General features: G+C 43.2%; 1 protein-coding gene across 2 annotated transcripts in view; it reads left to right on the top strand.

The window, feature by feature from the left end:
- LOC127355331 (E3 ubiquitin-protein ligase DTX4) overlaps window positions 1–15,559 on the top strand; it is a 31,600-nt gene that overhangs the window by 7,440 nt on the left and 8,601 nt on the right. For both annotated transcript variants that reach the window (XM_051386115.1, XM_051386113.1), the window contains exons 3-4: window positions 9,828–10,042; window positions 10,166–11,067. In XM_051386115.1, coding sequence (XP_051242075.1) covers window positions 9,828–10,042; window positions 10,166–11,067 — 1,117 coding nt within the window. The remainder of the gene's footprint in view (window positions 1–9,827; window positions 10,043–10,165; window positions 11,068–15,559) is intronic.

Raw genomic sequence — 15,559 nt, 5'->3', positions numbered from 1 at the left:
CTTTGTCTGTCTGCAGGTAGCGTTCAGTGGGTTTGCGTGTGGTAAAAAAAATAAAGCAAAGTTCTTGTGTGCTTTCTTGTATTTTAAATACAACATTTAACACACAAGTCTGGCTACTTTGGTTACTGTAAATTAAAAAAAATGGATTTCATAGAAAACAAATCTATATGCCTGCCTAGTGTAACCTAGGTATTGTATTGGCACTAGTGATGAACATTTCTGATACACGGCCCCAGTCTGAAGTCTTTTGTACACATGCGTGCATCAAATGTCTCCAGCTGAAATGTAGCTGTGTTAACTAGGTTGCTCTAATGGTGTACCTTGCTTTTGAAAACTGTGTGTCTTGTTTTCATGATGTTTAAGACATCAGCTCATAGTGCAGACGGTAACCTTGTTACTGAAGTGCATGGTAATTGTGCCACTGGTTTGTCGGTTCCTGTAAAGGATATTTGTGTGACTCTAAAGAGATCGTAAAATGTAGATTTATACACACCTTCATAACTCCATTTCAGTTTTTATTGGAGATCAAGGTAGACATTATTTGGTGATAATTGATTTGACTGTGCTGTGCAAAAACGTGTTGTCTGTTGCGGTAACTTTAGTTTTGCACCGCTTTACACATTTAACAGGAACTGTTGGAATTTACGTAAATGATGGCAATTGCAAAACCCGTGCTTCTTGGAGTGGAGTTCTGGATGCATTTTTTATTTTGCCTTTGACTTCAACTTTTAGGGTAAGGGTCTCCTCATCTTTTGTCTTAAGTCTCCGCTTTATGTCATACATCCTCTGGTCCACCTGATCTGTCTCTCACTATCTCTCTCTTTTCTCCTCCATCACCCTCTTTCTGTGCTTTTCTCTCTCGCACTCTATGAAGCTGAAAATTGACTCTGAACCCAAAACTCAGGGGACGGAACTCTTTCAAGGTGAGACAAAGTGGATACAGAGAGAGAGAGAGAGAGAGAGCGAGAGCTGAAGGGAGTAGGCAGCATGACAAAGTCGGAGGGGAGAGAGGTTAAAAAAGTGCGGAGAGGGCAGCGGAAAGTTAAACAGCAAGTAGGCATATTGCTGGAGGGAGGTAGGATAAGGAAAGATGTAGAGAGAAAGAGACTACTTGAACCTTTAGATGTAGAAAAAATAAAGATGAAAGTGACTAAAAAAAGATATGACAGAAAGCAAAAGCGGAGAATGAGAGAATGAAAGGCTTTATGTGAAGACTTCAATTTAGACAAGTCGGATGATGAAGGATAATTTGGCTTAAAATACTGTACATTAAGATGCATTTTACTCTTAATAAGGTGAAGTGACCTATTTTTCCTTCCAGCTGTTAAGGCAGATGCACAAGAAGTTTTCAAAAACTGTCAAAACTTAGATACGCATTGTAATTATTATCTTCATTTATTCAACAAATGCAGTAAAATCACACTATTTCTTGATTGTAAGAACTAACTGAGCTTGCAGTCAGCACACTGGATGCTGTCTACATCATAAATCCCAAGAAAATAGTGGGAAGGAAACCCAGAGAGAGGAAGATGAGGGAGGTGGAGGGGTCAGAGCGCAGCTTTTTCTCTCTGAGTCGATGTTGTGAAATTCTGAGCGTCGGGTTACTGTGTAGGCCTCTGGGGGGGACATCACTCACTGTCTGCGCCGTAACACACACACACACACACACACACACACACACACACACACACACACACACACCATCAGCAGGCGTACTACTGTATATGAAAGCTTGTGAAGACATCAATAAATATTTACACTGGGTTATTGTATCGTGGAGCCCACTGTGGTTATGGGCAACAACAGATTGCCTTAGAGTTTTTAAATCTTGAATTACTTAACTTTAAACACTCACTTTAAACCCAAAACTTACCTAAACAACACAACACAATGACCAGGCGCACACACACACACGCACACACACAGAGCAGGATTACCTATGGCTGATGACTCTCATGTGATGGGGTTTAGAGGGGCTCACAGGGAGGCAAAGAGAAGAAATGGAAATGGAAAGACAGAAGTAGTGCCAGGGAGAGTGTGTGTTTTTCAGATAGAACTGTCAGGATGTTTCATGTTGGGAGGGGGGAGGTGTTCTGTTTTGTTTTGCTCAGACCAATCAGTAGCGAGTGATGTATCCATCCTGTCTGTATTTTCAGTCAACACTGAAGCTGTGTTAGTGGTTGCTAGGAGCAGTCTTTCTCGGGGCATTCCACTGATTTTATATATGAAGTTCAGTCTGCTCATGAGGAGTACTAATCAGCCTGTGAAAACAGTGGTGTAAGTGTTGTGTGGCTTCTGTAGGAGCTTTCTAAAGTAAAACAAAATAACCTTGTTATTAGTGTTGGTTTTGGCGGCCTGTTTTAATCTAGTTTTAGTTGACGAAAACTGATGACATTTTAGTCTAGTTTTAGTCAATGAAAATTGTATTTTAGTCTCTTTTTAGTAATGCAATTCTATTTAACCCAGTTAATATAGTACAAGTACCTAGTATAGTATAGACAAAACCAAGATTTTTTTAAGTCACCCATTTCTCAAGTCAAACAAGGTTATCTTATTATTATATTATTGTTACCTTATAGACTCAAGAATACATTCAATTCCAGACACGGAAGATGCTCTGATTTGAATTTACAACATATTTATTTTACCTACCAAACATGTACTAAGAAGTACACAAACATAAATTTAAATAAAATGAATAAATAAAATAGCTTCAAATGACAATGCCAGAAAAAATGTACATTACATTCAAGTTTAACTTAAAGAGTTAGGGGTTAGGGTTAGGGTTAGAGCCAGTGAGAGCAAATGAGACACTGGAACTGGAAGCCTGGCCTGCCTGAGAGTTGTGGACAAGGACAGTGTGTCAGCGTTGCTCCACCACTTTAGGTCATATAAATGGAAACACGTCGAACATGCTAACACACATCACGGCATCACCCAGATGTAATGAAACGTTTTCCCATTGTACCAAACTCGCACTGAACCGTGACTCCTAAACTGGGGTAGACTGTGAAAAACCTTAATAACTATATTATGTGTGTGTGTGTGTATGTGTGTGTGTGTGTGTGTTTATGTGTGTGTGTTGTTGTGTATATATATATATATATATATACATACACACACACACACAGCTTGCTCTATAGCTCTACCCACTCTTAATCCTGTCTACAAAGCTCAAAACATTATCCATACTGTACGTGAGACGAGGCCACCAAGAAAGACTAATATTTGCTTAAGGACAATATACAGTGGGCCCCACACAGTGAACAATTGATCAGCTTCTACATTAGTAAGTATAAAGTTGTCCTGACAGAAAATCTCCATTCATTTAGGAAAGAAACAAGGAGGGAAGCAACGATGTCACAAACATGTACGTAAATATTAGATGGAGAAAAGAAGAAAATGTGAGAGTGTGAGATATGAAGAAAAACAAAAAGGAAAGAAGTGGGAAAGATGAAAAGGAGAAAGAAGCTAAGCAACAGGAAGTGACATGACTGTTCAAAAGAAGCTGATAAAAAAGAAGTAGGTGCTGGAAGATCCAGGCCAGCTTGACCTTCTAGATAATTTGTGATCTCGTCCTCTCTGTTTCAGTCTCTGTGTTCTTCTCTTATCTCATGTTTCTACTTTGTCTTTTGACTCCCTCCTCCTCCTCCTCCTCCTCACTACCATCATCTCTTTACCTTTGAGAAAATGATCCCACTGCTTTTGATTCAGCTTCCCTGGTCTGTTCTTGGCGTGAAATGTCATTTTTATTTTCGATATTAAACTTTGATAGAGACTCACTTACTACCACATATATCAGTTTTGTCATTTCCTCCACCATCCCTCATCCCCCATGCCTCATCCCTCTGCGGCTCGAAGGTACTCAGGGCTGTTTGAGGATTATGAGTGGAGAAGTGGAGCTAGAGGTCAAGGAACCGTTTTAAGAAGTGCTTTAAGTTATCATTAGGAAAATGGCGGCAATTTCATCCAGTTCACCGTGGGCTGGGTTCAGGCTAGGACGAATCATTCTGGGTTCAAACTGGGATACGTCAGAAATGGGGGAGGGGAAAACATGACAGAGATGGTGAGGAAAATCTTGTTATTCCTCTGATGGGTGGATACCAAGTCCCAAAGGCATGAGCTCACAAAGTTTTGGCGTGCATTTGTGGCTGATGTAGGAGAGTCTGTCGTGTGTGTGTGTGTGTGTGTGTGTGTGTGTGTGTGTGTGTGTGTGTGTGTGTAGAAGTCTGTTAAGTGCCTCTCCCTACATTGTCATCACCACTGTAACTGCATAACAGCTAGACCTGCCACTGCCCTAGTTGTCACTGTTCAGTAGCTTCACAGTTACACATCTTTCTATCTAGGGTTAACACATTGCATTAGATGCTTACTAAGCTCTTTCCTTAGATGTAGTCCTAGCTAAATGTGCCAGAATCTTTCCAGATTTTTGACGTTTGCAAGTACAAGAGAGGCATAAATTGAAGACTGTCAGGCTTCCTTTTCAAAACAAAATATTTCAAACTATTTTAAACTGACATTATATATAAATAACTATTTATGTATTCAAAGAGATATTTCTTAAATGTTCTATTCCACATTTAAGAGAGAGTTAGTTGTGGGTTATTAATTGTTGTGTTATGAAGTTCTAACTGTAATTAAGAAGGGTACGCAGTTAATAGGGCTCCCCTCTCAATACAGCTACACAGCTTGCCCTGGCAACATTGCAGCCTGTTGAAGAGTTCCAGCAGTTGTTTCAGCTGTGCATCTGTGTGGCAGTATATGGAAAATGTATATCATACAGGGAATTTAAATGTAATTCTAAAAATGCTCAAAGCATCACATAAGGGCTGCAACCAATCATTATTTTCATTGTTGATTAATTTGCTGATTAGTTAGTTTTGTAAATAGAATGTCTTGAAAAGTGAAAAATTGCCATTATAACTTTCCATAACCCGTATTCAAATAGCTTGTTCTGTCTGTCCGACAGTTCAAAACCCAAAGATATTCAGCTTACTATCATATAACTCTGGCAACAAACACAATCTGTGTTGAACATGGCGGGGTTGCCACCGTGGTTAAAACAGTGCAGCACAATCTTGAACAAGATTTAGGAGGCTGACATGGCTGTGGTTAACCTCGCTGCAACAGTCAACAAGGATATTTTAGGAGCACAGATTCACTGACTCTTAGTCAATATCGCTCAGCTTTCTGTTCCCAGTGGCTTCCCTTGAGTTTCCCTGTACATGTGAGGTTTGTGATTGGTGGGGGCAAGGTGTGTGGCAGTGAACAATCAAGAAAACATACAACAGCAAATGAAAACTCACTAAGAATCTTCAGATGGTTGCGTCTATTGATTTTTTACCTCAGTGTTAATGTAAGCAAAGCATTTGGTTGTGGTTGAGTGGTGTTGGGGAAGACCTTGAGGCATCTTTCTCACTCTGACACAGCAGGCTGATGGGATGCGGAATGTTTTTGAGTTACTCTTAATCTTGAGGATTTTGCCATAAGTGAGAGGAGCACAAACACCTTCCTGCCACGCACGAAGCTGCCTGACCCCACCTTAACATGTGCTCGCCTGCTGGTCAGTCTGCAGCTGTGTGTGTGTGTGTGTGTGTGTGTGTGTGTGTGTGTGTGTGTGTGTGTGTGTGTGTGTGTGTGTGTGTGTGTGTGTGTGTGTGTGTGTGTGTGTGTGTGTGTGTGTGTGTGTGTGTGTGTGTGTGTGTGTGTGGAGAGGGGTCAGTGGTACAGGGAACAATAAAGACCAGATGGCAAGTCTTTCTCCACCTGCCTCAGGCCCCTTTGTCCTCTCTCTCACACATTTCACACACTTTAATTTCCCTCACTCGTGCTCTTCCCGATGTTTACTTTGGCCTTTGGCTCTTCACCGCACACATAATGACAGTTTATTCGCCTTCCAGATGTGTCCAGTTTATTCAGCTCAAGTGTGTATGTTCTTGGTTTTTTAAAACAATTTACAACTACTTTTTTCAACTACTTTCTTTTTGGTAGATTGACCGTAGACCATGGGTTCATTTTTTAAAACCCTGCACTACTAACACATACACACAGTCTGGCCAGTGTATAAACCCAATGTGGCCACACCCAGATATGTTGCACTTGATTCCAACTGTGACTGACATAGAAGCAGCAGCCTGCCCTGTGTTGATCCGGCTCTGACAGTAAACATGTATTGCTGTATTACTGTTTGCGCTACTGCTCTGTACGACACACGTGCATACACATGTTCAAACAAAAATGCACTTTCTTACAATTGTAAGTGTCAGAGCCAGTAACACTTATCCGACAAGTGTTGGTTAATAGGCACACCTTAGCATAACCTACATTCACATAAACGCACGATTAAACAATCACACACACACACACACACACACACACACACACCCAGTCTCCTGTGCTCACCAGCGTAAAGGGAGAACAGTTGAGGAGGAGAGGCGAAAGAGTTCAAAGGTCTGGCCTTTTCCCTGGGCTAGACAAACAACTGCGCCAATCATTGTTTTAAATCACACATTCGTATATCATATATGCCAGTTCTGATACCTCAACTGGTGGTACTTCTAATATTAAACACAAATATGACACCAGTCACTCTTTTTTCTAAATTTGAAATCAGTATAACAGGACATCACCGCATGGACCTCACTGGGACCTCATTGGGATTAAAGTCAGCTAATTGCCCCCATGGATGTATACAGAGAGAGGATACAGTGTTGGAGGTGGCGCTCAGTTCATTCTCAGGGGCTCACGAAGCAAAAAAAACACTTCCTGCTGCAAAACAATTACCCGGATGAATACATGATTGACTTCCGCCGGCTAACTTCGGGTTTAGCCCTCCGCTAACTTCTAAGGATCTTCTAGACTTTCAAATGTTATCGTACCGAATAGATCAGACTCTGTGGGGGTTGTGTTGTTGTTTCACAGCCGCTTCTTTCACAATGTAAGCTAATGGGAAACATTTTTGGGCCAGTGTGTTTCACGTGACAGACGCCATTGCTTCTTTACGGTTTGGCTACTAGGTCACATTGGCTTCAAAGCCCTTTCCTAAGTCCCGCCCCTTTTTGTTCTCTGCTCCAATAACAGTGGAGCAGGCCTCAGTCAGAACCTCAGTTTACTCTCTCCTTTCTTATACATTTTGAAGATGGTTAGAAGGTAAAAGCGACATACATATGGTGACATATGACAAGTTAGCTGGTGTAAGCAAAATGCTATCTAACTAGCTATCTGTTGATCGATGAAAACCCTTTTCTTCTGTAGCAGTACTCAAGCTAACTTGCTAGGTAACGATTGCTGTAGATTAGCTAGCCAGTTCGCTAGCGTTTCGCTAATATCAGCTAATTGAAAATGTGACTATATATACTGGATGTCTCTTTTTTCCTTTAACCATCATTAAAATGGAGTTGTCTTTTCAACATAGACATTAGCATATCTATGTACACAAAAAGGGGGAGTTGACCAGGCTTCCTCCACGGTTAATGGAGCACAGAGAAAAGCATCCTCACTATTGACTATATATGATTTCAGAGCAGCCACATGTCAGTCACAGTAGTGTTTGGGAGCCTCACTCACTATATCGTCTTTCTCTAAAATGTACCCATCAGGGCCTGATAATACACACAAAACACCCATGTGCACATAAACACACAAAACACCCTGATTGCAGGTGTTGATGCCATGTTCAGAGACAAAGGCAGGTTGTCCTCTTTGTGTTAAGACCTTGGCCTGATTCAGAGACTCCAACACAGATAACACATAGATAAAGCTTTGACTACACAGGAAATATACAGATACTGTTTGACTGTCACTCTGGACTCAAAACTCCCTTTCCCATAATAGCTCTGTCTGTATTCATACATGCACAAACAGAATCCCTTCAGGGATCAAGAAAGCTGAAGATTATTCCTTTTATTATTAGCACAATGGAGAGGTTATGAAAGAGTACCCGTGTGGTTTTGTCCTCTTAGAGTGGACACCTTTATTGCAAAAGCTTTTGTCTCCACAACAAGTCCATCGGGTTAAGTCGTTTTCTGAGGGTGAAACTACTTAATAGACAGTGTAATTTAAAATAATGCATGCCCACATTAAGAATAATTACCAAAATGAAATATTTCATCAGTTACTCTGGTGTCAGAGAACATTTCTATCACTTTCTGCAAATGCATATTTGAAGTGATCAGGACTTTGCTCACAAGTGAACATGCATACAAAGTCTAATCAATAATGACGTCAGGAATCTTCCACACACCAAATAAATCTATCCACCTCACAATTTTCAGTTTGTGACCTTGTGTGTGTATCTGTGTGTGTGTCCTTTCCACACACCTAGATTGTGCCCTGATAATAACTCAAAGTCTTTATTTGTCAGTGTAAAAACAATTGTCATTCTGTGTAATTGTACCTTGAGGAAATAACATCATGGCATCATGTGAGCTCTCCCAGGCTCTGCTGCCTGTATGAGAACACCAGACAGCAGTGCAGCTTGGCTTCAGTCTGCTGTTTGTCTCACTGTGAACAAACTCATTCACCGCCCAGTTTGAGAGAGAAATTAAATCTCACATGGTAATCAGCAGGTCAAATGCTCCCTGCCGCACTGGATTCATTCAGCAGAGTAGTGACTGAGGATTTCACAAACACCCTTTTACCTCACACACATTTTAAAGCCTTTCTGTATATTCGTCTGTCTCTTCCTGTAATGCTTTGTCCTACAAACAGATCTACTGGCATGTTAGGATCTTCGCTTTAGGTATTCCCCCAATAAATGAACTACTGTACAACTATAGACACAACAAACAATACAGTGGGTGATACCTCAGTCTATTTATTCACTCTCTCTCTGTCTCCATCTCTCCGTCCACATCAACCAAACGCGCCCCCCCGTCCATTCAACCCCTTCCTTTTGATGTCTGTGTGCCGATGCCACACTGCCAGTATCACCTCTTTGTACTAGTCTCTCACTCACTCTCTCACACACACACACACACACACACACACACACACACCACACACTCACTCACATATGCCTTCCTCCCCTTGTCCTGGCATTGACTGAATAGCCTGTTACCCCTGGAGACCGAGGAAGTTGCTGGTTGGTTGGTCTAGGGACCCTCCTCCGATCGCCCAGTCCCACTGGGAGACAGTGAGACGTTGTGTATTTCTAGTTATTTCTTCTGTTGTGTTTAGATTATTTAGTAGTGTGTTTGTCAGTGTAATATTGGACTGAAAGTGAATTATATGAGTAAGTCAATGTGAGATAAAGGGCAAAGTGGACTCTTTAAACTATTTAACCCACCGCCCTGCAGGGCCCAGCATCACAAGGCCGGCACCCCCTTCCTTTTGTCACATTGTTTGGATATGTTTACCCACTCATCCAAGTATCTTAATGGGAATCATGCATCTGTTTAGCTCTGTGGTCATTAGCTGTTGCATATGCATATTGCCAAGTGCCTTTTTCAGACCCTTTCCATGTCTCCGTCGTTCCTGCAGGCAGCCTGTTGATTCAGAGGTAATAGAATCGTTTGCAGCATTTTGAATGAGGGCTGGACTATAGTTTAACATCTGCTTAGTTATTGAAATTCACATACCAAGTTGTCTACTTTAGAAGAGAAACCACTCTCAGCCATCCAGCAAGGACCTAATCCAAACCCCAAATGTTCAACCTGTAGATTTATAGTAACAATTTTGTCCACTTATGTTATTACATCACCCCTGCCTTACTTGCTTTGCTTCTAAAACCTTGTGTCTTTTATCTGGTGGAGCGGCTCTTGGTTAACCATTGGAGAAACCTATTAAGACAAAATGTTTTTTTATGTTTCTTCCCCTTTCTATTTCAGGAACCATCCGTCCAGTGCGGAGGAGTTTCTATGACCCAGCCTCGGCTCCGGGTCAGGGTTGGCAGTGGGAGTGGGAAAACGACACGGGTACGTGGACGCCCTACGACATGGAGGTGGCCATTGCCATCGAGAACGCCCACAACCGCCAGCAGCCCTGCCTCGACCTGACACCACTCGGCTTTTGCTACCTCATTGATTACCAGAACATGACACAGGTGTGTTTAAATTCTTTACATAAATGACAACGTTCTTCCATAATCTTTAGTTCTTTCACCAAATGGACCCCATAATGAGGGGTAATCAGAAGTGTCGTAAGCAACTGTTCTGTCTTCATGCAGGTGAACAGACAGAGCCAGAGGTGTCGGAGGATCCAGAGACGCGCTGACATGGCCTACCCTTTGGTGTCTGGTCCTCTCCCGGTACCCAAAGGAGGAGGTGTAGGAGCAGGTGGAGGCTTAACAGGAGCCCTGCTGGGTGTTGGGGTGTCGGGGACCAGCTTGGGGATCGGAAGCTCTGTCTACCCCAATGGGGGCTTACCAGCGACTGGACTGGGCCAGCCTTGTTCCTGCCAACAGTGCATGCTGGTCCTTAGTGTGAAGACCAACACAGTAGGAGCAGGGGGAGGAGGAGCAGGGATACAGACTCTAGGTAGACGCTCACTAACGATGCAGCGGCCCAAGAACTCAGTACTTGCCGTCTCCAAACCTCTGAGTCCATCAAAGTCAGCCACTCTGGGACGAGGACAGCAGCAGAACTCCAACTCTAACTCCAACTACTATCAGACGCTGCCACACGGCCTCGCCATCTCCAGAAACATTGCCTCCCCGCGAAGGAACGCTCAGCTCTTCGCTCAGTCTCTGGCCGCCCTCACCGCTGGCACCTCCTCCATGGGCATCTCATCTTTCAACAGGCCGCCTCCGCCGTCCCTCCCACCGCCTCAGCCTCCATCATCCAACCCGAATCTGAATCCCCCGTCCGTCCCTGCCAAACACTCCTCCTCATCGTCAGCCAGCGAATCAGTGCCAACCGCCACGCTAATTTCCCCTGCCAACAGCGTGACCACGCCCCCCTCTCCTGTGCCCTCTCCGTCGCCAGTGGTGATGAAGCCACAGCGCACACCGTCGTCCGCTGCAACCATGTGCCATGCCCCGTTGCCACAGAGATCAAGCTTAGCTGGGCTGAGCAGACCAGCGCTGCAGAGGATTGCAATGGCCCAGTCCAGAGCGCTCATAGCATCAGGGTGAGTAAATAAAGCATACACAAGAGCTCTGACTGTGGAAGAATACACACACTCATTATCTTCATTAGAGGCCTTTTATACTTATCATGGTCTGAGGAAGATGAAGGTGATGATGGTGCACTCTAGGGCTGCATAAGTTACCATATTTTTATCTTTATTGCGATATGAATTTCCACAGTAAACATCATAAGGAGCTGCAGGATCAGAATAGCTGAGATTCAAAAAGCTCCTGCTCCGCTTTGCTGCTTCTAAATTCAGATTTAGAGTCAACAACTGTGGGTCTAAATCTAAATTTAATAACCCTTTTTTATTTGGCAGATCAGAACAGATGCAAATAATAGCATAGTAGGCGGACTGAATGTTGTAATTAGGTGTTAAAGTTTAAAATAATTTACACAGCAGTCATTTTCAGGGATTCAAAAATTTCAGACACTGAAACATTTTATGCATTTCACATTGTCACTGCAGTACCTAAGGTGCATCTCATACTGCATATTTTCCCACATCCTGCAGCCACATTGCAATCACAAACATTTATTAAGTCTGTCCTGGCACGCAGTGAGAAATCCTCTTGACAAATGATCATCAGCACGTTGCCATTTTCACATTCATGTTCAGACATGTAAAAACACTCATGGGCACGCAGCGCTAAATATGTACACACACATTCACAAGCATACATACAACCCTTGTAACGCCCATCAGAAGGTGTTGTGCTTGTTAGTGTTGTAATGAGTCATGCGTTTGTTGCTCTCCACTGAGTGATTTCAGAGGTGTGACTCACATTCATTCCTATTGGACATATCTGTTCTGTTGTTGTTCTGGTTGTATCTTAGGGAGTCAGACCTGTAATTTCTTGAATTAGACACTGCGTTGTGCAAAAGGCACTAAACAGAAGTGAAGGTGACACGTTGCATGAAGGTGACAGATAGATTAACAGGCAGAAGACAGCGAAGACGAATTTTAATTTGCTTTAATTGTATTCATGTGTCTGGTGTCAGCTGTACTAGCGGGCAGTGGTGTCTGGTGACCTTATCATTTGAAACACTTGCATACAAATGCATGTTAAGTAACAATAAATGTAGATTAATGGGAATTCAGATAATCTTCATGAAACATGGAAGCAAGTCCAAACTGAAGTCATAACATTTTAAACTGACCTTTTAACAGTTTACTTGGAGGGTGTGTGTGTGTGTGTGTGTGTGTGTGTGTGTGTGTGTGTGTGTGTCAAAAGTCAGCCGAGCCTTCTGTGTGCTGTCCATCTGTGAAGTGGCATCTGTAGAGCAGAAGGGGAGGGAAGGAGGGATTGTGGGGGTGGGCAGATGAACGAGTGTGAAGGTCACGGGGTCAGCAGTACCTCCCTCTCTCTGAAGCTATTTTATGCATACAGCGGTATGCATGGTGCAAAGGTCTGAGTAGAGAGCGGCTCTGTTAGGGGTCCACCTAACCACTGCAGAGACTTCAGGAATCACACGGGCACACAAATCAAAAGCACACTTGCTGAATTGAAATTTATTTTAACGCAAGAGGTGGACGAGCAAATGTGCTATACCTGTGCAAACGCGTAACCCCTGTTCTCTGATACTCACGGGGAACGATCATGGTGGGACGCCAAAACAACACTTTAAAGATAACCCTGTCTTCTTATGTCTTTCTGTCACACTATCAGTCTTTGAGCAGCATACCCGAAACTGAACCCAGTCCAGTGCATTTACAGACTGTTCTGTGAGCCTGTGTTCAGTGCCACTTGAGGTCTTCTTGTTTGATGGCAAGACAGTGTGAGGAGAAGCAGTAAACTGAAAACACAAATACCAAAACACATTCAAGCAACTGACACTGTTGACCAGCTGTAGATGACAGTGAATGTTTGGAGTAAACTCGCCCGCCTCACCCACTCTCCTCCCCCACCCGCTCTCCTCTCAGCCTGAACACGCTCTCTGGCTCCCCCCCGGCCCTCCCAAAAGTACCCTTGAACCCCTTCTTCTTTTCTAATTGTTCTCTAGCCCATAACCCCCTCCTCTTTCCTGTCATCCATGTTTTATCATCATGTTTTTCTGAGCTAAAATTTCCAACTAAATCTATGAACAACTCCCTCCCTGTTACTCTTGTCTCTCCTATCTATACTCTATGCCTTGTATACATTTATATACATATACATACATTTATAAAAAGGCCAATATACCGTGAAACCCCGTAAATAAATTCTGTGATACCTCTTTTCCTTTTGGCTCTTTAATTTAACCTAGGAAGTTCTGACTGATTGCTCACTTGCTGTCTTTTCCAGCTTGGCCGGGCTTCACAGTCATACCAAGGAAGGGAAAGTTTTGCTCAATCACCCACGGGCTGATTTTGTAATCTGCTTCCAGCTCAACCTCTTCAAACAGATTCTTGGGTACTGTAACCGGAAAGAAAAACTAGATTTCATTGTGACATTTTCTAACATCCCATGATGTCACAGGACAGTGATTAAAGCCATCTTATGAAAGCAGGTGTATGTTTCTGTTCGTGTGAAAAAGGAAGTGATGTGTTTTCAGTTTTAGTTTGGCACCAGAGACCGAAAAAACAGGATCGTTGAAGATAATGAAAGCAAGGTTAGATGGTTTTGAGATGTAGATTTTTATTTTGGCAGTAACCCCCTCCTTAAACCTCGTTCTCCACCACCCCCTCCTCTCCTACCCTGACTCCTCTCCTCCCTCCTCTCCCGTCGCGTCTCAGCAGTCTGGGCCCCTCAGAGCCTCATTGTTGGTCTCCACAGTAACCTTTGTTGGATTACCCAAGCCTGGGCCACATTAGCAGCACAATGCTGAGCCTCCGCTAGTTTTCTCTTTTTTCTACTCTCGTCTCCTTCCCCCTCTCTCTGCCCATCCTGTCTTGTTTTTATTTTCATGAGTTCTCACTGTTTTTACCTCTGTGGCTCTGTATCCTTTTAGCAGCCTGTAGAGTTTGGGGCTATTTTAAACATAACTCTCCCAGTTAATAAAGAGGCCGTACTTACAAGCTCATAGCATTTATTGGGGTAGGTGGGTTTTTTGGGGGTGGATGGATGTGGTGGAATACTACATCATATAGATGCCAGTGCTGATCTAGCAGAATATTCATAATGGGAATATTTTTCCAATGGGGGAGGGTGAGACAATGGTACTGGTCCAGTCAGCATTGTTACTAACCCCAGACAGTCACAATTCTGAGGCCGGGAGGGGTGTGTATACATTTATATACGTGTGTGTGTGTGTGTGTGTGTGTGTGTGTGTGTGTGTGTAGACAGTCTCGGACTCAGACTGCAGCCAAGACAAGGGCCTATTGGAATAGAGTGGGGGGTGCAAGACAAAGAAACGAGTCAGCAAACTGTCAGAGATTGATCACACAGCGGTGCAAGAAATCAGGCCAACTCCAGAGAGAGAGAGAGAGAGGAAGGGAGAGAGAGGAAGGGAGGTGACACACACACACACACACAGATGCTGTGAAGGCATTTAACAAATGCACACAGTCACACACATTGTCCTTCTCTCACACACACAGTAAAAGTAAATATTGACAATCGTAAGGGGAGATGCAGTGAAGAATGTGTGCTGACTCTCTCTCCAGTGGGGGATTATAGGAACGAGACAAAGGGAATGAATGAGTGAGGGAGGGGGGCTGGTGTGTTGAGGGTAGGGGGCTGCACAGACAGCACACTGAGGAAATAAGCAAACTAAGCAGGAAAGGGTGCGAGAAAGAGAGAAAGTCTTAACTTTATTAGGGGAGAGGATCAGGAATGGCCAGTGAGAATGGGTTGGCACCTGTTCAGTTCCCCAACAGGTTGCAGACACATACAGCTCCCTGGAGGATTGAATCATATGTGGCCCATAGAGGGTGCTGTAACCACAGAGAGGGGGGGAAATCCATTACATTCACACACATTCAGGGAATGCAGAATAAAACCTTAGACCAAACTGATATCCTTGAATGTGAGAGAAGAATGAAAAGAGTTTAGAAGGTGAAAGCATGTACATATCAGTTGTGACACGAGCCTTGGGAGATCAATTTGACTTTGGCAAATTGTTCCCAGAGTAACACTGCCTCCACTGCCTGGCTTCTTTTCTTTATGTGCAGGCTGATAAAACAGGTTTGTGGGTTAATGGCAGCCATATTGTCATTTAATCCCCTCTCGCTTTCTCATTAGCAAAGAGAAGTGTACAAAACATTCATGTAAGCATCTCATGTCCTGCTTTCTTGCTAATTATATGCAATTTACATCCAGAACAGTATTTATAGATACGTTTTGGAAAGGTTTATGCTTGGTGAGTTTCCATAATCAACTTCCTCAGCCACCATGTTTTTTTCCACATTTAAAGCCAGGCATCATTTATTCAAAGAACACACGCCTTTCTCTCCCAGCTCACATTTCTTTAAAAATCAGATTTTAGGAAATGTCACACATTCGGTCCCCCAGCAGCAAACCTGTCTACCACTTTCTGTCACATCAAATTATTCTTCACTAAAGCAGAGGAAG

The sequence above is a fragment of the Dicentrarchus labrax genome, unplaced genomic scaffold (genome assembly GCF_905237075.1).
Source record: "Dicentrarchus labrax unplaced genomic scaffold, dlabrax2021, whole genome shotgun sequence".
Lineage (NCBI taxonomy): Eukaryota > Metazoa > Chordata > Actinopteri > Moronidae > Dicentrarchus > Dicentrarchus labrax.
This window is presented reverse-complemented; position numbering and strand designations above follow the sequence as displayed.